This window comes from Phocoena phocoena, chromosome 1 (assembly GCF_963924675.1).
Source record: "Phocoena phocoena chromosome 1, mPhoPho1.1, whole genome shotgun sequence".
Classification (NCBI taxonomy): Eukaryota; Metazoa; Chordata; class Mammalia; order Artiodactyla; family Phocoenidae; genus Phocoena; species Phocoena phocoena.
Window position 1 is genome coordinate 145,997,831 of NC_089219.1, and position 19,157 is coordinate 146,016,987.

At 37.8% G+C, this 19,157-nt stretch overlaps 1 protein-coding gene across 4 annotated transcripts in view; it reads left to right on the forward strand.

Moving 5' to 3' along the window:
* INTS7 (integrator complex subunit 7) overlaps positions 1-19,157 on the forward strand; it is a 92,666-nt gene that overhangs the window by 59,269 nt on the left and 14,240 nt on the right. For all 4 annotated transcript variants that reach the window (XM_065872459.1, XM_065872474.1, XM_065872467.1 and 1 more), the window contains 3 exons: positions 9,107-9,301; positions 9,863-9,966; positions 11,366-11,434. In XM_065872459.1, the coding sequence (XP_065728531.1) occupies positions 9,107-9,301; positions 9,863-9,966; positions 11,366-11,434 (368 nt within the window). The remainder of the gene's footprint in view (positions 1-9,106; positions 9,302-9,862; positions 9,967-11,365; positions 11,435-19,157) is intronic.

Here is a 19,157-nt window from a genome sequence, read left to right on the forward strand (position 1 = left end):
TTGGGCCTTTCTTTTTTTTCTTGATGAGTCTGGTGAAAGGTTTGTCAATTTTATTTATATTTTCAGAGAACCAGCCATTAGTTTCATTGATCTTTTCCATTGTTTTTTTTAGTCTCTATTTCATTTATTTCTGCTCTGATCTTTTCCTTCTATGATTTCTTTTGTGTATGCCTTTTGAGAGTGGAGTCTCTATTTCCCACTGTCCTCTGGCTCACCCCAAAATAAGCCCTGCTGGCCTTCAAAGCCAAGCATTCTAGGGGCTCCCGGCTGGGAAGCCCAGTCCCGGCTGGGACTCAAAGCCCTTGCTTTTTGAGGAGAACCTCTGCAGTTTGTAATTAGCCTCCCATTTGTTGGTCACCAACCTGGGGTATGGATCTTGACTATACCATATTTCCACCCCTCCTACCCATCTCTCTGTGGTTCCTTCTTTACATCTCTAGCTGTAGAAGTTCTTTTCTGCTAGTCTTCGGGTCACTTTCATTGATACTTGCTCTGTAAATAGTTGTAATTTTGATGTGCCTGTGGGAGATGAGCTCAGGGTCCTTCTACTCTGCTATCTTTGCCTCTCCCTCACAATATAGTCACCATGCTGTGCATTACATCCCCATAACTCATTTATTTTATGGCTGTACTTTTTGACCCCGTTCACCCATTTCATGCACTTCCCTACCCCCACCTCTGGCAACCATCTATCTGTTCTCTGTATCTATGAGCTTGGTTTTTGTTTTTAGATTCCACATATAAGTGAGATCATTTGGTAATTGTCTTTCTCTGTCTGACTTATTTCACTTAGCGTAATACCGTCTAGATCCATTTGTGGTGTTACAGATGGCAAGATTTTATTCTTTTTTATGGCTGAATAATACTCCATTTTGTGTATATATATACCACATTTTCTTTATTTATGTATCAGGGGACATTTAGATTGTTTCCATATCTTGGCTATTGTAAATAGTGCTGCAGTGAATACGGAGGTGCAGATATCTTCTTGAGTTAGTATTACTGTTTTCTTCAGATAAATACCCAGAAGTGGAATTGCAGAACCATATGGTAGTTCTGTTTTTAATTTTTGAGGGACTTCCATACTGTTATCCATAGTGGTTGCACCAGTTTACATTTCTACCAGCAGTGCACCAGGATTCCCTTTTTTCCACATCCTTGCCAACACTTGTTATTTCTTGTTTTTTTGATAATAGCCATTATAAAAAGTGTGAGTTGAATTTTGTGCTTGTGGTTTTGATTTGCATTTCCCTGATGATTAGTGATGTTGAGCCTATAGGGCATCTGTATGTCTTTGGAAAAATGCCTATTCAAATCTCTGCCCATTTTTTAATTGGATTATTTGTTGTTGTTGTTTTACTATTGACTTGTATGAGTTTTTAAATGTATTTTAGGTATTAACCCTTTACTAGATACATGATTTGCAAATATTTTCTCCCATTCATTAGGTTGCCTTTTTATTTTGGATGTTCTAGATACCAATCTTTTGTAGGTTATATGAGTTGCAAATATTATCTTCTGATTTGTGGCTTTTTATCACTTTAAGAAATGTTTTCCCTTCAAGTCACTACCTTTACCTTTCTCTGTAGAAGGCACTTTTGATTTCTAAAGCTATAGATTAGTCTCGCCTTGTTTTTCGTTATTATTTAAGGACTCATGCAGTATTATGCTTTTGATTCTAGCTTCTCTGCTCAGCTTTATATTCGTGTGATGCATTCATGCTTTTTGTTGCATATTGCAGTAGTTTGTTCATTTTCATTTCATTGTGATATTCTTTTGGATAACTGTTATAACAATCTGTTTATCCATTTTATTTTTGAGAAACATTTGAGTTATTTCCAGGTTGGGGCTATTTAGAATAATTTGACTTTGAACTTTCTTACGCACATCTTTTGATATAGGTGTGCCTATCTTCTGGATGGTAGTGCTGTGTCATAGATATACTAAGTTCAGCTCTAATAAATACTACCAAAAAGTTGCCTATGGTGGTTTCCAGTTTATACTACTATCAGTATAAATGACTTTTGGGGTTCATAGTACTTCTGGGATATAAGGCTTGATGACTTTGATCAGTTATGGAACATTTGGCCATTATCTCTTCAGCCAATGCTTCTGTCCCTTTCTTCCTCATTTGGGACGTAGTGCACCCATGTTAATTCTTTTTACCATGACTCATAGATCTCTTATATTCTCTTCTTCATTTTCCACCTTTTTATCTCTCCATACTTAACTCTAAATATTTTCTTCTGACCTATCTTCCATTTCCGTAATTCTCACTTACGTTGTGTCTAATCAGCATGTCAGACTCATTCATTAAGTTCTTAATTTCATTTATTGTGTTTTTCCAGTTCCAGAAATTCCATTTGGTTATTTTATATTCTGTAGTTCTTCTCCAGGACTCTCTATCTTGTCATTTAAGTTCTTTAACATATTGATTGTAGTTATCTTGAAATTCATATATGATAGTCTGTTATCTGGATCTGTTGTGGTTTGTGTCTTTGACCTTTTATCCCCCTTTTGGTTTGAGGAATTTTGTCTTTGTTGTATACTCAGTTATTTTTTTAGTTAGTTTTGGACAGTGTGTGTGAAAAATTACAATGATTATATCATCCTTGCTTTTGGCAGGCAGTTAGGCTAAGGGCAGATTACCCTAATCCAGCCAAGGATTGAACTGATTCAGAGCTAAGCTTCAGTCCTTGGAAGAGCCAGTATATTTTTGGTTCTCCTAACTCCTAGGGTATAGCCCTTTGAAGTTACAGCCAAAAGCCTGAAGTGTTTTCCACAGCCCTCTTAGTCTTATGAGACTGCTGAAAGCTCTGCTCAGCTTCTCACACTCCCAGGAGCAGCTTTCAAATTAGCAAATAATCACCAGATGTCAGTCTTATCTTCTTGGATTGCCCATCTCTCCATGATTTTGGCTCCTTGTTGCCTTAGTAGCTCTTCAGTGCTTTTAGATAGATGTTCATAATATTTAACTCAGTTTTCCATTTGTTCTTAGCAGGAGGTCTGGTTTTAAACAATTTAGTCTACTATTGCTTTAAGCTTGGCTTACTCTTTCAAAAACTGAGCTTGTATTAAGTGAAATAATCCAGTTACAAGAAGACAAATATTATATGATTCCACTTAAATGAAAGTGGTCAGTATCATAAAAACAGAAAGTAGGGTGGTGGTTACTAGGGGCTTAAAGTCCATTTTTTGCACTGTGGTTCACTCTTGGTTGTCACATGTTCTTTACCACAGTATATATAAATATTTTTAACTGAGTTTATTAAGTAGCTTTCCTTTCAGCCACATTGGGTTCTTTTAGCTGCTCCATATAGAAAACAGAATATGTACCACAAGTCAGAAATTCAGTGAAGTAGCATTATATGTGTGCTTAACACAGATTTACCTCTGTATGTTTAGACTTTTAAAAAAATCAAGAAAGGGCTTCCTTGGTGGCGCAGTGGTTGAGAGTCCGCCTGCCGATGCAGGGGACACAGGTTCGTGCCCCGGTCTGGGAAGATCCCACGTACCGTGGGGCAGCTGGGCCCGTGAGCCATGGCCGCTGGGCCTGCGCGTCCAGAGCTATGCCCCACAACGGGAGAGGCCACAACAGTGACAGGCCCGCGTGCCGCAAAAAAAAAAAAAAAAAAATCAAGAAAGAAAGAACAAGAATGAGGGAAAATAGCTATTTAAATAATGGGGACGCAAAATAGCAGTTTAAATAGTGGGGACAGTTCTTCTCAATTAGCTTGTACCCCGGGGCTCTGAGTTTGCTGTTCCTTCACCTATGTTAAATTTACTGGAAGTAGTTCCTTCTTGAGGAATTTTCGGGGATAATTTTGACTGTATACAATTTTTGCTTTACCTGCTGACCTTAGAACCCATTTCTGTTTTAAGCATTAGCCCCCATGTAAAGAAGAGTAAATAACATCCCTTTTATTTCTCATTGGCATTGTTCATAACACTATAGTCTAAATTTTATTTTTCTATGTTTTCTGTCTCTCATGGACGATATTACCTTTTTAAAGTCTTTGATTGAACTTTATCACAAGTTTATCTTTTCTGTGTTCTTTTTGAACATGCATACTATATCTAACATTGTTTTCCTCAGTATAACACGATGTAAGATGCACAGTCACTTTCAAAGTTACCATCTTATATCATCAAATATTTCTTGTTAGTCAGAAATAAATTCAGAGTAGCAGTAAATCTTTTTCATTATAACTACATCTTGCTTCGCTTTCAGTTTTATAATGCATGTTAGGACAATATTGCAAATGTTTTTTTGTCTGGTAAGATGGTCTACACTGTATATATATCATATATACCCACTTGTATCCCTGACCCTTCTAAAGTTATTGATAAGCAGTAAATAAAAAATAGCAAGTAGCAGCTTAAGGGGCAGAAGAAGGGGGAACTTATCTTCCTATAAGAGCAAATTAAATCTCCAAGAAATTAAAAACAATTGAAATAGTCTCTTTAATATCCCTAATGTGCTGTTTCATGATTAGAACAAAACATCCCAGAAGTTTGAAAACCACAGAATTCAATATATTGATTATAGTTATTACCTCTAGCTTATATAATTTTACGTAGGTGTAACTTTGCAATTTGAGAGGGATACTAGAGCAAGTGTATGTTCTTATAAAGGATACAGGAAGTGGCAAACTATTTCCTAGAGTAAAATATGAATTCCACCAAATAATAAAACTATAATTTGACACTTTAAACTAGAGAGAACTACACTAAGGTCAATACTTGGTCAGATGGATAATATTGTAACTTAATTCTAGAACCTCAAGTCGCACACCAGGCTCTCCTGCTAAAAGAAGAGTGTGAAATACTATCTAAGAACGGCATCAGCATGTTTTAAGCGAGTCATGTCAGGGAAGAAAGTTAATTTCATTACGCCTCCATTTATTGTTAAGTTAGCATTTTTTTTTGTAAGTCAACTATACTTAGGTAAATTTTTTAAAATCTGAAAAAGAATATATATATGTATAACTGAATCACTTTGCTGTACACCTGCAACTAACACAACAGTGCAAAACAACTACACCTCAATTAAAAGATAACTGATATTAAAAAAAAAACTACTTTTCTACTAATACTAAGACAGTCCTTGCCTTTTCGCGGGGACACAATGGTACGTATATATATCACCATCTTTATCCATTCATCTGTTGATGGATACCTAGGTTGTTTTCACATCTTGGCTATCGTAAATTATGCTGCCATGAACACTGAGGTGCATCTATCTTTTCAAATTAGTGTTTTTGTATTCCTTGGATAAATACTCAGGTATGGAATAGCTGGATCATATATGGTAGTTCTAGTCTTAATTTTTTGAGGAGTCTCCTTACTGTTTTCCATACTGGCTGCTCCAATTTACATTCCACACAACTGTGATTTTTAATATTGTCTAGTGAAATGGGTCAACATTTGGAATAACTGCACAATTCAGTGAATTAATATTTTCCAAATGACCAAATGGCCGTGTTACAAAATCATGTGTGGGTAATAGATCCATCCAAAGTGCCAGAGAGACCAGTGGGTTTTAGTCTAACAGCAGGAAAGGTACATAGCAGTGCTTCTGGAGTCCACATTGCAATGAACCTGTAAGGAACATTCACGTGTCAGTTTTGGTGGAGAATCTATATAAACGCTTCTCCATTTTCCTGCTACACATCCCTGTGAGATCAAATTTTCTTAACAGACATCAACTAAAATAATATATTACAAGAGACTGAACACAGAAGCAGCTATGAGAATCCAGCTGTCTTTTATCAAGCTAGACATTAAAGAGATCTTCAAAAATATGAAACAAGTCCCTTGTTCTCACTAGTCATTTTTTGAAAATAATGATTTTTCATAAAATGTTATTTATTGTTGAGTAACATGGAGTCGGTTTCTTATTGTAAGTTTAAATGAATGAATAAAAATCTTTTAAAAACAATCTTTTAGTCTTAATTTCTAATATTGTATATGTTTTCATGAACTCAAAGCCAGCTGCGAAGTGGGACAGGGCAGGCACTGGCTGGGAGAATTCAGGGTGGTAAAAAGGGACTCATTCCAATCCCTCTGGGAGATGTAAGTCTAAACTTCCCAATTCCTCATTTTTAGGAATTTCTTTATCTTATACATTTAACCTCTTAAGTATTTCATAAGGTAGGAGGGGAGAGAAAGACAGCTAAAGAAATTGGGAAGCAAAGGAGTCTTAAAAATCACTGATACTGCCTCACACCCATGAGGGTACAGACCCAAAAGAACTGAAAGCAGGAACTCAAACAGATATTTGTACATCCATGTTCAGAACAGCATTACTCACACTAGCCAAGGGGTGGAAACAACCCAAGTGTCCACTGAAAGGTGAATGGATGAACAAGATGTGGTCTATCCAGACTATGGAATATTATTCAACCTTTAAAAGAGAAGGAAGTCCTGTTACCTGCTATGGCATGGAGGAACATTGAGGACAGTGTGCTTGGTAAAATAAGCAGGGGCCTCCGAGTAATGTTTAAATCAGATCACTCTTCATAGAAAACAATAAAGAGAAGTTGTATTCTGCTTATTAGTTCCGTTTCTCAGACCAGGAAGTGGATGCACAGCCTGGCTGGATGCTTCAGGCAGAGGTGGGCTTCATCCACCCACCACCCTGGACCCCCTACCCTGGTGGCAGCGATCAGAACAAAGTGAGCTCGGCCCTGCAAAAGCTCGTGTTGTCATTACTTTTGTAACTTCAACGAGAAACAGATTTTTACATACATGACATCACAGACCATGCCTCTTGACCGTTACCCAATTTAGAAACTGGCCCGATCACGAAGCTGAAGCAGCAGCTGGTTTGGGAAAGTCGCTGGTTGCAAGCGAGCAGCTGGGTCACCGTGCCACTTGCAGCTGCGTGGCCCGAGGAGGTCTGTTCTGGTCCTGCTCAAAAAAGTCACCACCCAGCTCTTCTCGGGAGCAGCCAACTCCAGAACCTGTGGTCCATCTGAGGGGTGGGCAGCCATCATGGTGTGACCCACAACGAGACCAGGGAGAGGGGACTGCTGTGAAATAGGAGCTGCGGAACGAAGCTTCGTGCCATCGACACAGCTGCACTGGGGCAGGTGGTTGGAGCAAAGCTCTTTCACTGGCAAAGTTGTCCAAAGGCTGTGCAGTCGGGGGAGAGCCAGGAATCGTTGTCCTCTACCACGGTGTTTCGTACTCTTTTTTTTTTTTTTTTTTTTAACTGGACAATATAGTTTAATGTAGCAAAAATCTAGGGAACGATCCGGTGTTTCAGTTAAAGCTCTGGGTGCCTGGAGGGGATCACTGACGGCACTTGCAGCTCTTCCTCTTTTCTGGAGATGGCCCTTCCAGCCACGTGTTCCCGTCCTGGGTCAGCTTCTTCCTGGAGCAGCGCAGGAGGCCTTCTCCAGACAGCGATCCCACATAGGAGGAAGATTTCTGCAAAAATGGACAGTCGGCCAACACCCGTGCCTCTGCACTAGGGAAGGCGTGCCCTTCCCTTAACGTCTTGGAGCGCTCGACCACCGGCGGGGCCCGCGGGCTCAAGGCAGCACCGCCTTTGAAAGTCCACCTTTAAATACAGACCACACTTTCCGGGTCGCTCTAAGGGAGGCCACTTCACCTGCAGACGGGGCCTTGCGTGGATCACCGGGGGACAGGTGCCTGAGGGCAGAGCGCGAGACCAGAGGCGAGCGTGCTGCGGTGGCTGGAGCCCGGACCAGGGCTAAGGGCGCCCGGGGTCAGGCGGGTCTCTGGGCACAGCCGCCGCGCTCGGGACGCACGTGCGCATCGGCGGGGAAGAAAGCGGGTGGGCGGGGCGGGGTGCCGCGGACCTGTACACAAAGAGGGTGCTGCACAGAGTAGGGGGCTGGGCGCCAAACGCCCGCGCGGCCCGGCCTCTGAGGGCAGCCCGGGTCTGGCCGGGCCCCCGTGGCACCCAGGCACGCGAAGAGGACTCCGAGTTAGCATATTTTTAGTACGCCTTTTGTTGAAAGCACCATGCTAGGTTCTCCACTAGGACAGTTGATAAATAGTTAAATGTTGTCTTAGTTCTCTGCCCACGCTGGCTTGACTTATATTCTTTGCTCCCTTTACCTAGCGAATGCTACTTTTTGCTATTCAGGACTTATCCCTGACACCCCTCCATTCTCACTGAAACTTACTTGTGTGTTATAACCTATTCCTTGGTGGCCTCTCTGTGCATCTCAAGTGTCTAATGAGACATTCTTTTTAAAATTAATCTGGGCTAGTTATGGAAGAAAGCAGCCATGAGGCAAAATGCTTTTTTGTTTGTTTGTTTTTGTTATTGTTGAAACTGCCTTTTTACTGCATTTAAAATATAATCCGGAACTTTGCCTGTGGTCTGAAGGCCCCACGTGGTCTGGCTGGCTCTTGCCTCACCTCCGCCAGCAACATGCTTTTTTAACAGTGACGGTCTAACAATATATTTCTCCTGCCTTCACCTTTCTTTTCTCCCCATTCCAACTTTTTTTTTTTTTTTTTTTTTTTTTTTGCGGTACGCGGGCCTCTCACTGTTGTGGCCTCTGGCGTTGCAGAGAACAGGCTCCGGACGCGCAGGCGCAGTGGCCATGGCTCACGGGCCCAGCCACTCCGCAGCATGTGGGATCTTCCCGGACCAGGGCACGAACCCATATCCCCTGCATCGGCAGGTGGACTCTCAACTACTGCGCCACCAGGGAAGCCCTCCCCCTTCCAACTTTTAAAAATTCTGTTTAATGATTCCAGCATGCGAATTTCAGGTTAGAAAGGTAGGAAGGTGATAAGGGATTTTGGGGGGAATGGTAATGTCTGTGAAGCATCCCTCATATGATATCTTACAGATGACGGTCTAGTTAACCCATGTCTTGTGGGATCTTTGCAAATGTAGGAAGTAAGGAACCTGAGTGTTGATGGAACATAGTTTTTCAGAGTTGATGCTAATGACAATAAGTTTTTCTTTCTAATATTACATCCTCCCCTAATAATGTAGGTGTTTATCCATCATCATTAGAACTACTGCACTTTTGCAGACTCTGACAAATACTTTGTCCTTCAGCATCTTCCTTTTATGCTTACCTTGTATTAAATATAGCTTGTTTTTATTCCCCAGGCTGCCAGTACACCACTGAATCCTTTAAGTTTTCAGTGTGAATTTGTAAAGCTCAGGATTGACCTTCTCCAAGCCTTCTCTCAACTTATCTGTACTTGTAGTAGCCTCAAGACAAGCCCGCCACCTGCAATTGCCACAACAATTGCCATGACCTTAGGGAATGATCTCCAGCGGTGTGGTCGCATCTCCAATCAGGTATTTCTTAACTTTATTTTCAGTGCAGTTTTTATTTACACTTTAGAGGTTTTTGAGGTTGTGAGATGAAAAATTCTGAAACTTAAAAATCAGCGGTTTGACTCAGAGGAAACATCAAATACTTCTAAACTCATCTGTCTTACAAAAAAACAGGCTGAAGTCTTATTAAAATGACAAGAGTGATTGATGATATCTCACTAGTTGCTACATGTTTATATAAAGAAAAAGGACATACATTTTAAAGAAACTTTGGGAAGTTTATAACTATATTATTTATTTTAGTGAAACTTTGAAGAAGCTAAAAATGCAGTGTTTTTTGTTTCTGTACATTATGTGTAAATTATAATCTTGTACACATTTGTAGTTTCATTTGCCATCTTTGTTAATTTTCTTTAATAGGGTTTATAAAAATGAATAAATTGAAAATGAAAAAGTGTTGAAATATTTTTTCATTTTTATTGTTTGAGGATTGTTTTCTTACGTTTTGACTTTTGTGTTGTTTATACAACACAAAAGCATATTTGTTTATTTATCATAATTGATATTTTTCCTTCTTTATAGATGAAACTGTCCATGGAAGAATTCCGAAGCCTTGCCTCCCGATATGGGGATCTTTATCAGGCATCTTTTGATGCTGATTCCGCAACTTTGAGGAATGTAGAACTGTATCCTAAACTTGCCCAATATTTCTTGTTCTTTGGAAGTATTCTTTTAAATGTAGAGTAAATATTTCAGATACGCTTAACTAAAATATACATATACATTAGATAAGCCTACAGATTTACCATAAATAATAATTTCTATTTTGAAACCTAGTATGAGCAGTATAATTTAACTTCTTTACTTCAACCAGGCTTTTTAAAAAGTGGTGACTCAGTGGTGGTCTTTTTCCACCTCTGGGAAGAGCATCCAAAACCCAGGTCCAAGCAGTGTTGAATACTTTGTGCTCACTTGAGCTACAATGGACAACACAAAATATTTTTCCACCAGAGAACCATTTTCTGTCTTGCTTCACCTATCTGTTATTCACAGCTAACAACCCTAGTTCCCATCACCTTTATTAATGATATATTCAGTCGTTTCAGTCATCACTTATGTTCCCTAAGCCCCCTTTAAGTTCTCCGTATTTTCTTACTAGCAGCTTCAGATCCTTTTTGAAAGGAAGAAGGAGATAAATTGCTTTTAAGTTGCAGACCTATAAATCAGTAATTCCTGGCACTTTGGTTTAGTGATTGAAAACCTGATGAATGCTATGGATCCTCTCCCCTAAAAAAAAATGCATATATGCACATATCCCCCAAAATTTGCATACCATTTCAGGAGAGTTAACAGATCCCTTGAGCCCCAGCCTAGGAACCTCCAGGGTAACCGCTCTACAGACCCTTATTGTGGTGGTGGTTTTAAACTTTTCATCAGTGAAACCCCTATATCCAAGATAGATAAAAAAGTTTCTGTGATTGAATCACAGAGCCTGTTGCTTGGTTCCTCCTTCCAACATTAACCTCTGAAGTACTCTTCCTGGAACTATCACAGGCAACATATATCCCTTAAAAAGAAAAAAATAGAGCCACAGACTATTTGAGTCAATAACATGTGGTTACCTTCACTAAGAATACGATTTTTGTAAGGAACGGCACCAAAACCGGAGGAGAGTGTAAACAAGCTTTATTTGGGAACGCTCCTGGGTGAGGTTCACTGGTCCGAGAGAAAGGGGCCAGAGAAGTTGCGCCCGGGTGTGGGCGCGAACAAAATTTATAGGGGTGGACGCAGGGGAGGCACTTGCTGTGTGAAGCAGCCCCTTTTTGGTAATCTTTTGGATGTTGTGGCAATGTTGGGTGTCGGTTGCATCAGCCTCAGAGCCGTTGGTTCCGCCCCTCAGGGAGCGGGAAGACCGGTTGGTTGCATCAGCCTCCTCGGCGGGGGTTCCGTCTGGTTCCCTGGGCCCTTCCCCGGACCTGTTGGCCTTACAATTTTCATCTTGCCTTATTTAGTATTCAAATAATATAAAGTCTATAGTACATTTCTCTATTATCATGTATAATATATAACCTTAACATAATGCAGACAGCAGCAGAGCTGTTTACTGATATCTCACGCAATAGAAGCCCTGATTTTGGATCCAGAATCAGCAAGGTATTTGAAGTTTATATTACAGAACACTTTCAAATATGTTATCTTACCTAATTATCACAACAGTGTTTTGGAAGAGGTTTTATAGAGGAAGAAACAAAGAGGAAGAACTTCTCTAGCATTTGCCTAAGGTTATATAGCTAATGACAAACCTAGATTTTCTGTTTCCATTGTTTACTTACCTCCTGTGTTCTGTTTTCTAAATAACTAGGAAGAAGTTCTTTGAATTTGAACATTTTCTTCTGGTATATGATAACTAAATTTTGGTGTAAAAAATTGAGTTAATAGTATAATTAAGCTTGAACTTGAAATTTTTATTCTTTGGTTTCCCAAACAAAAAGAGGTTCCTCTTTTTGCTTTATTAAAATCCTTCTCCACTCTCTAATTAACTGATTAATTGTTCAAAATATTTTTATTGAAGAATGGTCCATTATTTTTTCCCACTATAGTATTCTGTTTTAGAACATGTATTTTCAACTGTATATTTCCAATCTAGTAAGGCCTGTGATTCTAAGATCAGCTTCCTCAAAGAGAACATAATCAACAGAGCATTTTAAATTTCTCTATCCTAAAGCATTGACTCACCATTTTTTTCCAAGGCAGTACCAAAATCCTTGCCTTCTGTTTTAAAGTGCTATCTACTCTCAGACTAGGCCGCTTGGCTATTTTTTTTTTTCACTCGTCTGATTCATTTTAATATTTCGATGACATACTAATTTTTACTTATTTTTCCATTTATCCTTCTTTGATCTATGTTCATTTTCCCCTTAGACTTCCAGTGTTTTTGTTTTGTTTTTTTAAGCTTCTCCCTTTTAAATTTCAAAATGTTCTCTAACCTCCATATTTTTCAGTCTTTGCCAGTTAATTGATACCTCCAGGCTCGCGCCATTTCTGATTATGCCTACTCATCTTACCTCATAGCACACAAATGTCATTGTACTGTTGGTTGACATAAGAGAAATTAGTATTTTTCTTGATTGATTTTTTTTAACACATGGTCAGCAGGGATGGGGTGAAGGGAGTTACCTAGCCAGCTCTCAAATCCTACTCTCACTGTCAACCTCTCCACTTCCTACCACCTTTCTTCACTCTTCTCCATCCTGTTTTATCCCCTAAACCCACTCCCCTAGCCTTTGCCCTTCCTAGCAATGAAAAATTGGAAAAGAAAGATTGTACCTTGAAGGAGAGCTCTCTGGGTTTCAGTCGTACTGGTGTACAACTGCAAAGAGTAGATTCCTTCTGAAACTTCTCTTCTTGATACTATATATTTTGTGCCTTTCATATAAAGAAGGACCTGCTGCTAAAAAGAGCCTCAAGAGAGTGAAGCATGACATTAATAAAATTCACTATAGTTTTTACAAAAATCTGTGTGTATGTTTCATAGCCTAGAAGGATTTTGGGGAGAAGAGACCTTGTCTTATCCAACTTCGTATCTCTAGCAGCTAACATTGTGCTTGAGCCAGTATCAGTAAGTGTGGGATAGGATGGGGTTTATGTTTATAATTATAAATGTTATTATCTGCTTATACCAACCTTTTAGGATTATTAAGAAAAAATATTTTGAGGTGCTTGTCCATTACATTTTTCTATTCTAGCTTTGCACTTAACCTTTCTTTTTACTGCCTAAATATAATGGAATGGCTTCTGGTCATGAAGCCATTCACGTATGGGACTTTTCCTTCTATTGTAAACAACTAGAAACCTGGATTAAATATGCAAGTTTAAATATAAGTTTAAGTTAGTTTTCAGACATTGGACAACAGGGAGACCAGGAATGTAATTCCTCAGGGAAGGGACATAAATAAGGTAAACTTTACACTAGTCCTTGCTTTCCTCTGCCTGGAGGCACTTTTTAGACTGCCTTTCAGGCAGGAGTAACCAAATTAAAACATGGTGGTCTTGCTTAGTTGAAGAGATAGATATCAGGGTTCACAGAACAAAGGAAGCTAGAATTTGCAGGCCAAGTACAGGGGTGGAGGAAGCTTTCCAGAGGAAGAGTGCTATGAATCTTTGGCTGAATGCTAAGCTGTACATATATTAGGGGAAATCCCACAAGGCCAGGCAAAAAACAGCTACTAAGGAGGGAATAATTACCAGGAAGCTGTAAACTGAACAGTTCCCAGAGCTTATGCAGAGCTGAGAAATGTTTGAGTTCCAACCGGCCAAACTGTAGAGACCTAATTGAACACTCAAGGCATTCAGAAGAGACACTAGAAGGGTCACACCACCTTAGTAATCAAGCTAAACTAGCCCTAAAGTGAAGACTAGTCTAGACCTGTCCTAACAAAGTTTAAGTAATCCTTCAAAGAGTCAGGATTATGACAAGTAATGGCTGTCCACCAAAACAAAATCTTAACATTCTTTGAAGACAACAAAATCCAAAAACTCAAATGTATAAGGTCCACAATTTTAGCATCCAATCAAAAATTACTGGTCATGAGAAGAAGCTGGAAGATGTGACAGATAACCAAGAGAAACTTCAGCCAATTAGAAAAAAGACTCACAAATGACAGATGATGGAATTAACAGACTTGGACTTTAAAATAGTATTTTAGTACTATTAGTATTTTCAAAATTTTAAAGATAGAAGATAATGAACAAATTTAAAGGTTTAAAAAGAAAATGGAACTTCTAGAGCATAAAAATGAAATATCTTGACTTTGCCTTTATTTTTGAAAGATAGTTTTGATGAACATAGAATTCAAGGTTGATTAGGTTGGGTTTAACAGTAGGTTAAATACAGCAAAAGGAAAGATTAGTGAACTTAAAGACATAGCAATAGAAATTATCCGAATTGGACAGTGAAAGAAAAAAGACTGAAAAACAGAACAAAGTTAAAATTGCCAGTGAGACAGTGTCATTTGTACTACTATACATGTAATTGGAAATCTTAGAAGGAGGGGAGCAAGGGACAGAAAAATATTTTAAGTGGCTGAAAAATGTTCATGTTTAATTAAAAATATAAACCCACAAATCCAAGAAGCTTAACGAACCCAGAGTGGCATAAACATAAAGAAAATCACAAGGCACACATTATAATCAAATTGCTGAAAACCAGTAATAAAGAAAAATATAAAGCAGCCAAAGAAAAAAGACTATGTAGAAGGGAATAAAAATAAGAATTTTTTACTAATTCTTATCAGAAATAATGCAAGCCAGAAGACAGGTGAAGCAACATCTTTAAAGTCCTGAAAGAAAAAAAAAGTAACCTAGTATTCTATATTCAGTAAAAATACCCTTGAATAATTAAGACTAAATAAAGACATTTTCAGACAAAATCTGAGAAAATTTGTTACCAGCAGACCTAGACCTGTACTATAAGAAATGTTAAAGGAAGTTCTTTAGGCTGAAGAAAAATTATTTGAGATGTAAATTCAGATCTACAAAGAAGAACACTAGGAGTGGTAAATATGTGAGTAAATAAAAAAGACTCTCCTCATTTTTTACTTTTTTAAAAAAATATTGCCCATTTAGAAAAAAATAACAATGCATTTGGGAGTTTATAACACGTAGAAGTAAAATGTGTGACGTGAGACAAATGATGGGGGTGGGGGTTGGAATTAATACAGTAGTAAGATTCTTACATTTTACATCAAGTATATATTATTTGAAGATAACTTGTGGTAATGGAGGATGAATAAATTCTAGAGCAACCACTAGAAAATAAATAAGCCAACAGAGGTGGTAAAATGGAATACTTTAAAAAAAAACCTCAGTTAATCCAAAAGAAGGCAGGGGAAGAGAGAGAAAAAAAAAAAAAACAGTGAACAGATGAAAAAAGAAAACAAATCACAAAATGGTAGATTTATACCCAGTCATACCAGTTATTACAATAAATGTAGATAGTCTTACTCTAAGTAAAGAGATTATCAGACAGCTAAAAAAGCCAAACCCAAAGTATAAGCTTACCACAAGTAACCCACTTTATCGTTTATTTATTTATTTATATCTCATCTTAATTCATAGGTTTATTATGAGGTTTTGTGGGCTGCTTATTTTAGTTTTTATTTCTTTAACATCTTTAATGGAGTATAATTGCTTTACAATGTTGTGTTAGTTTCTGCTGTTTAAAAAAGTGAATCAGCCATATGTATACATATATCCCCATATCCCCTTCCTCTTGTGTCTCCCTCCCACCCTCCCTATCCCACCCCTCTAGGTGGTCACAAAGCATTGAGCTGATCTCCCAACTGTACAGCTGCTTCCCACTAGCTATCTGTTTTATATTTGGTAGTGTATATATGTCAATGCTACTCTCTTACTTCGTCCCAGCTTACCCTTCCCCCTCCCCGTGTCCTCAAGTCCATTCTCTTTGTCTGTGTCTTTATTCCTGTCCTGCCCCTAGGTTCATCAGAACCATTTTTTTTTAGATTCCATATATATGTGTTAGCATACGGTATTTGTTTTTCTCTTTCTGACTTATTTCACTCTGTATGACAGACTCTGGGTCCATCCACCTCACTACAAATAACTCAATTTTGTTTCTTTTGATGGCTGAGTAATATTCCATTGTATATATGCATCACATCTTCTTTATCCATTCATCTGTCGATGGACATTTAGGTTGCTTCCATGTCCTGGCTATTGTAAATAGTACTGCAGTGAACATTGTGGTACATGTCTCTTTTTAAATTATGGTTTTCTCAGGGTATATGCCCAGTAGTGGGATTGCAGGATCATATGGTAGTTCTATTTTTAATTTTTTAGGAACCTCCATGTTGTTCTCCATAGTGGCTGTATCAATTTACATTCCCACCAACAGTGCAAGAGGGTTCCCTTTTCTCCCTACCCTCTCCAGCATTTATTGTTTGTAGATTTTTTGATGATGGCCATTCTGACTGGTGTGAGGTGATACCTCCTTGTGGTTTTTTTTTTTTAAGTATTAATCATCTGCTTTTTAAAATTATTTTTATTTATACAGCAGGTTCTTATTAGTCATCAATTTTCTACACATCAGTGTATACATGTCAACCCCAATCGCCCAGTTCAGCACACCACCATCCCCACCCCCCGGGGTTTTCCCCACTTGGTGTCCATACGTTTGTTCTCTACATTTGTGTCACAACTTCTGCCCTTCAGACCGGTTCATCTGTACCATTTTTCTAGGTTCCACATACATGCGTTAATATAAGATATTTGTTTTTCTCTTTCTGACTTACTTCACTTTGTATGACAGTCTCTAGATCCATCCACGTCTCAACAAATGACTCAATTTCGTTCCTTTCTATGGCTGAGTAATATTCCATTGTATATATGTACCACAACTTCTTTATCCATTTGTCTGTCGATGGGCGTTTAGGTTGCTTCCATGACCTGGCTATTGTAAATAGTGCTGCAATGAACATTGGGGTGCATGTGTTTTTTTGAATTATGGTTTTCTCTGGGTATATGCCCAGTAGTCCTCCTTGTGGTTTTGATTTGCATTTCTCTAATGATTAGTGATGTTGAGCATCCTTTCATGTGTTTATTGGCAATCTGTGTATCTTCTTTGGAGAATTGTCTATTTAGGTCTTCCACCCATTTTTGGATTGGGTTGTTTTTTTTTGATATTGAACTGCGGGAGCTGCTTGTATATTTTGGAGATAATCCTTTGTCAGTTGCTTCATTTGCAAATATTTTCTCCCATTCCGAGGGTTGTCTTTTTTGTCTTGTTTATGGTTTCCTTTGCTGTGCAAAAGCTTCTAAGTGTCATTAGGTCTCATTTGTTTATTTTTGTTTTTATTTCCATTACACTAGGGGGTGGGTCAAAAAGGATCTTGCTGTGATTTATGTCATAGAGTGTTCTGCCTATGTTTTCCTCTAAGAGTTTGAGTGTCTGGCCTTACATTTAGGTCTCTAATCCATTTTGAGTTTATTTTTGTGTATGGTGTTAGGAAGTGGTCTAATTTCATTCTTTTATATGTAGCTGTCCAGTTTTCCCAGCACCACTTATTGAATAGGCTGTCTTTTCTCCATTGTATATTCCTGCCTCCTTTATCAAAGATAAGGTGACCATATGTGTGAACCCACTTTAAATACAAAGATACAAATATATTAAAAATAAACAAAAGGATGGAAAAGGAACCCTAAAAGCTGGTGTGACAGTATCATACAAAGTGGACTTTAGGACAAAGACTTGATAAAGAGCTACATTTTACCGTAATAGGGGATCAATTCATCAAGAAGACATAATTCTAAACATTTATATACTTAGTAACAGATCTTCCAAATATACGAAGCAAAAACTGACAACTGAAAGGAGAAATAAATCCACAATTATGGTTGGAGTTTTCAACACTCCCCTCTGAATAATTACTAGAACAACTTGCAGAAGATTTCTTAGGATATAGAGGACTTGAATAACACTACCAGCCAACTTGACCTCATTGACCTGTATGCCCTACCAACAGCAGCATACACGTTCTTTCCAAGCGCATTTGGAAACATTACCAAAGTAAACCATATGCTGAGCTACAAAACAATTCTTAGTAAATGTAAAAGCATTGAAACTACGTAGAATATGTTATCTGATAGAATTAAATTAGAAAATCATCTCTGGAAAATCCCCAAATGTTTAGGAATTAAACAAGACTTCTAAACATTCCAATCGGTAAAAAATTAACAAGGGAAATTAGAAAGTAAGTTAAACTGAATGAAAATGAGAACACGACGTATCAAAACTTGTGTGATGCAGTTAAAACAGAGCTTAGAGGGAAATTTATAACTTTAAACGCATACATACACACACAAAAGAAAGTTTAAAAGTAATAACATTAGTTTCTATCATATTAAAGCAAGAAAAAGCAAATTAAACTCAAAGTAATTAGAAGGAAAGAAATAGTAAAGATGAGAATGCTAGTCAGTGAATTATAAATAAACAGTAGAGAAAGTCAGTGAAATCAAAAGCTGGCTCTTTGAAAAGATCAATAAAGTTGATAAGACTAGCTATTCTGCACAAGGAAATAAGAGAACATAAATTACCAATATTAGAAATGAAATAAGAGTACCATCACAAATCCCATAGATATTAAAAGCATATTAAAGGAATAAATAACTTTGTGCCAATAAATGTGACAGTTGAGGTGAACAGGAAAAATTCACATATTCTACATAGACTTAAAAATCTTTAATAAAACATGTACAAATTGAACCTAACAAAACTCTAAAGGATAATACATTAAAACCAAGTAGGGTTTGTTCTGGAAATTCTAGGTTTGATATTAGAAAACCAATCAGTGTAATTCACCATATTGTAAAATAAAGGAAAAAAACTAAAGTCGAGGACTTGCTAAAGATTTCAAGACTTAGTATAAAGTTCCAGTAATTAAGACAATGTGATATTGGCTTAAGGGTAGAATAGAGAGACCAAAATAGTTACATAGGCGTATTACTTGATTTTTGACAAAGATGACAATCTGTTTTTTTCAACAGATTATGCTGGAACACACTGTATAGGGGGGAAAGAATCTTGATCTTACCTCACACCATACATAAAAATTAATTCCAAGTGTATCACAGATCAAACTGTAAAAGATAAAATTCCCAACTTTCTAGAATACTACTTGGGAGAAAATCTTCATGACCTTGAGATCAGCAAGGATTTTTTCAGGACACAAGCAGCAGTTACTGTACAGAAAAAATTGTTTAATTGGATTTAAAAATTTTAACTTCTGCTCTCTGAAAGATGCCATTAAGAAAATAAAAAGATTGGTTGCAGGGTGAAATATTCTCAAACATATCCTATCAG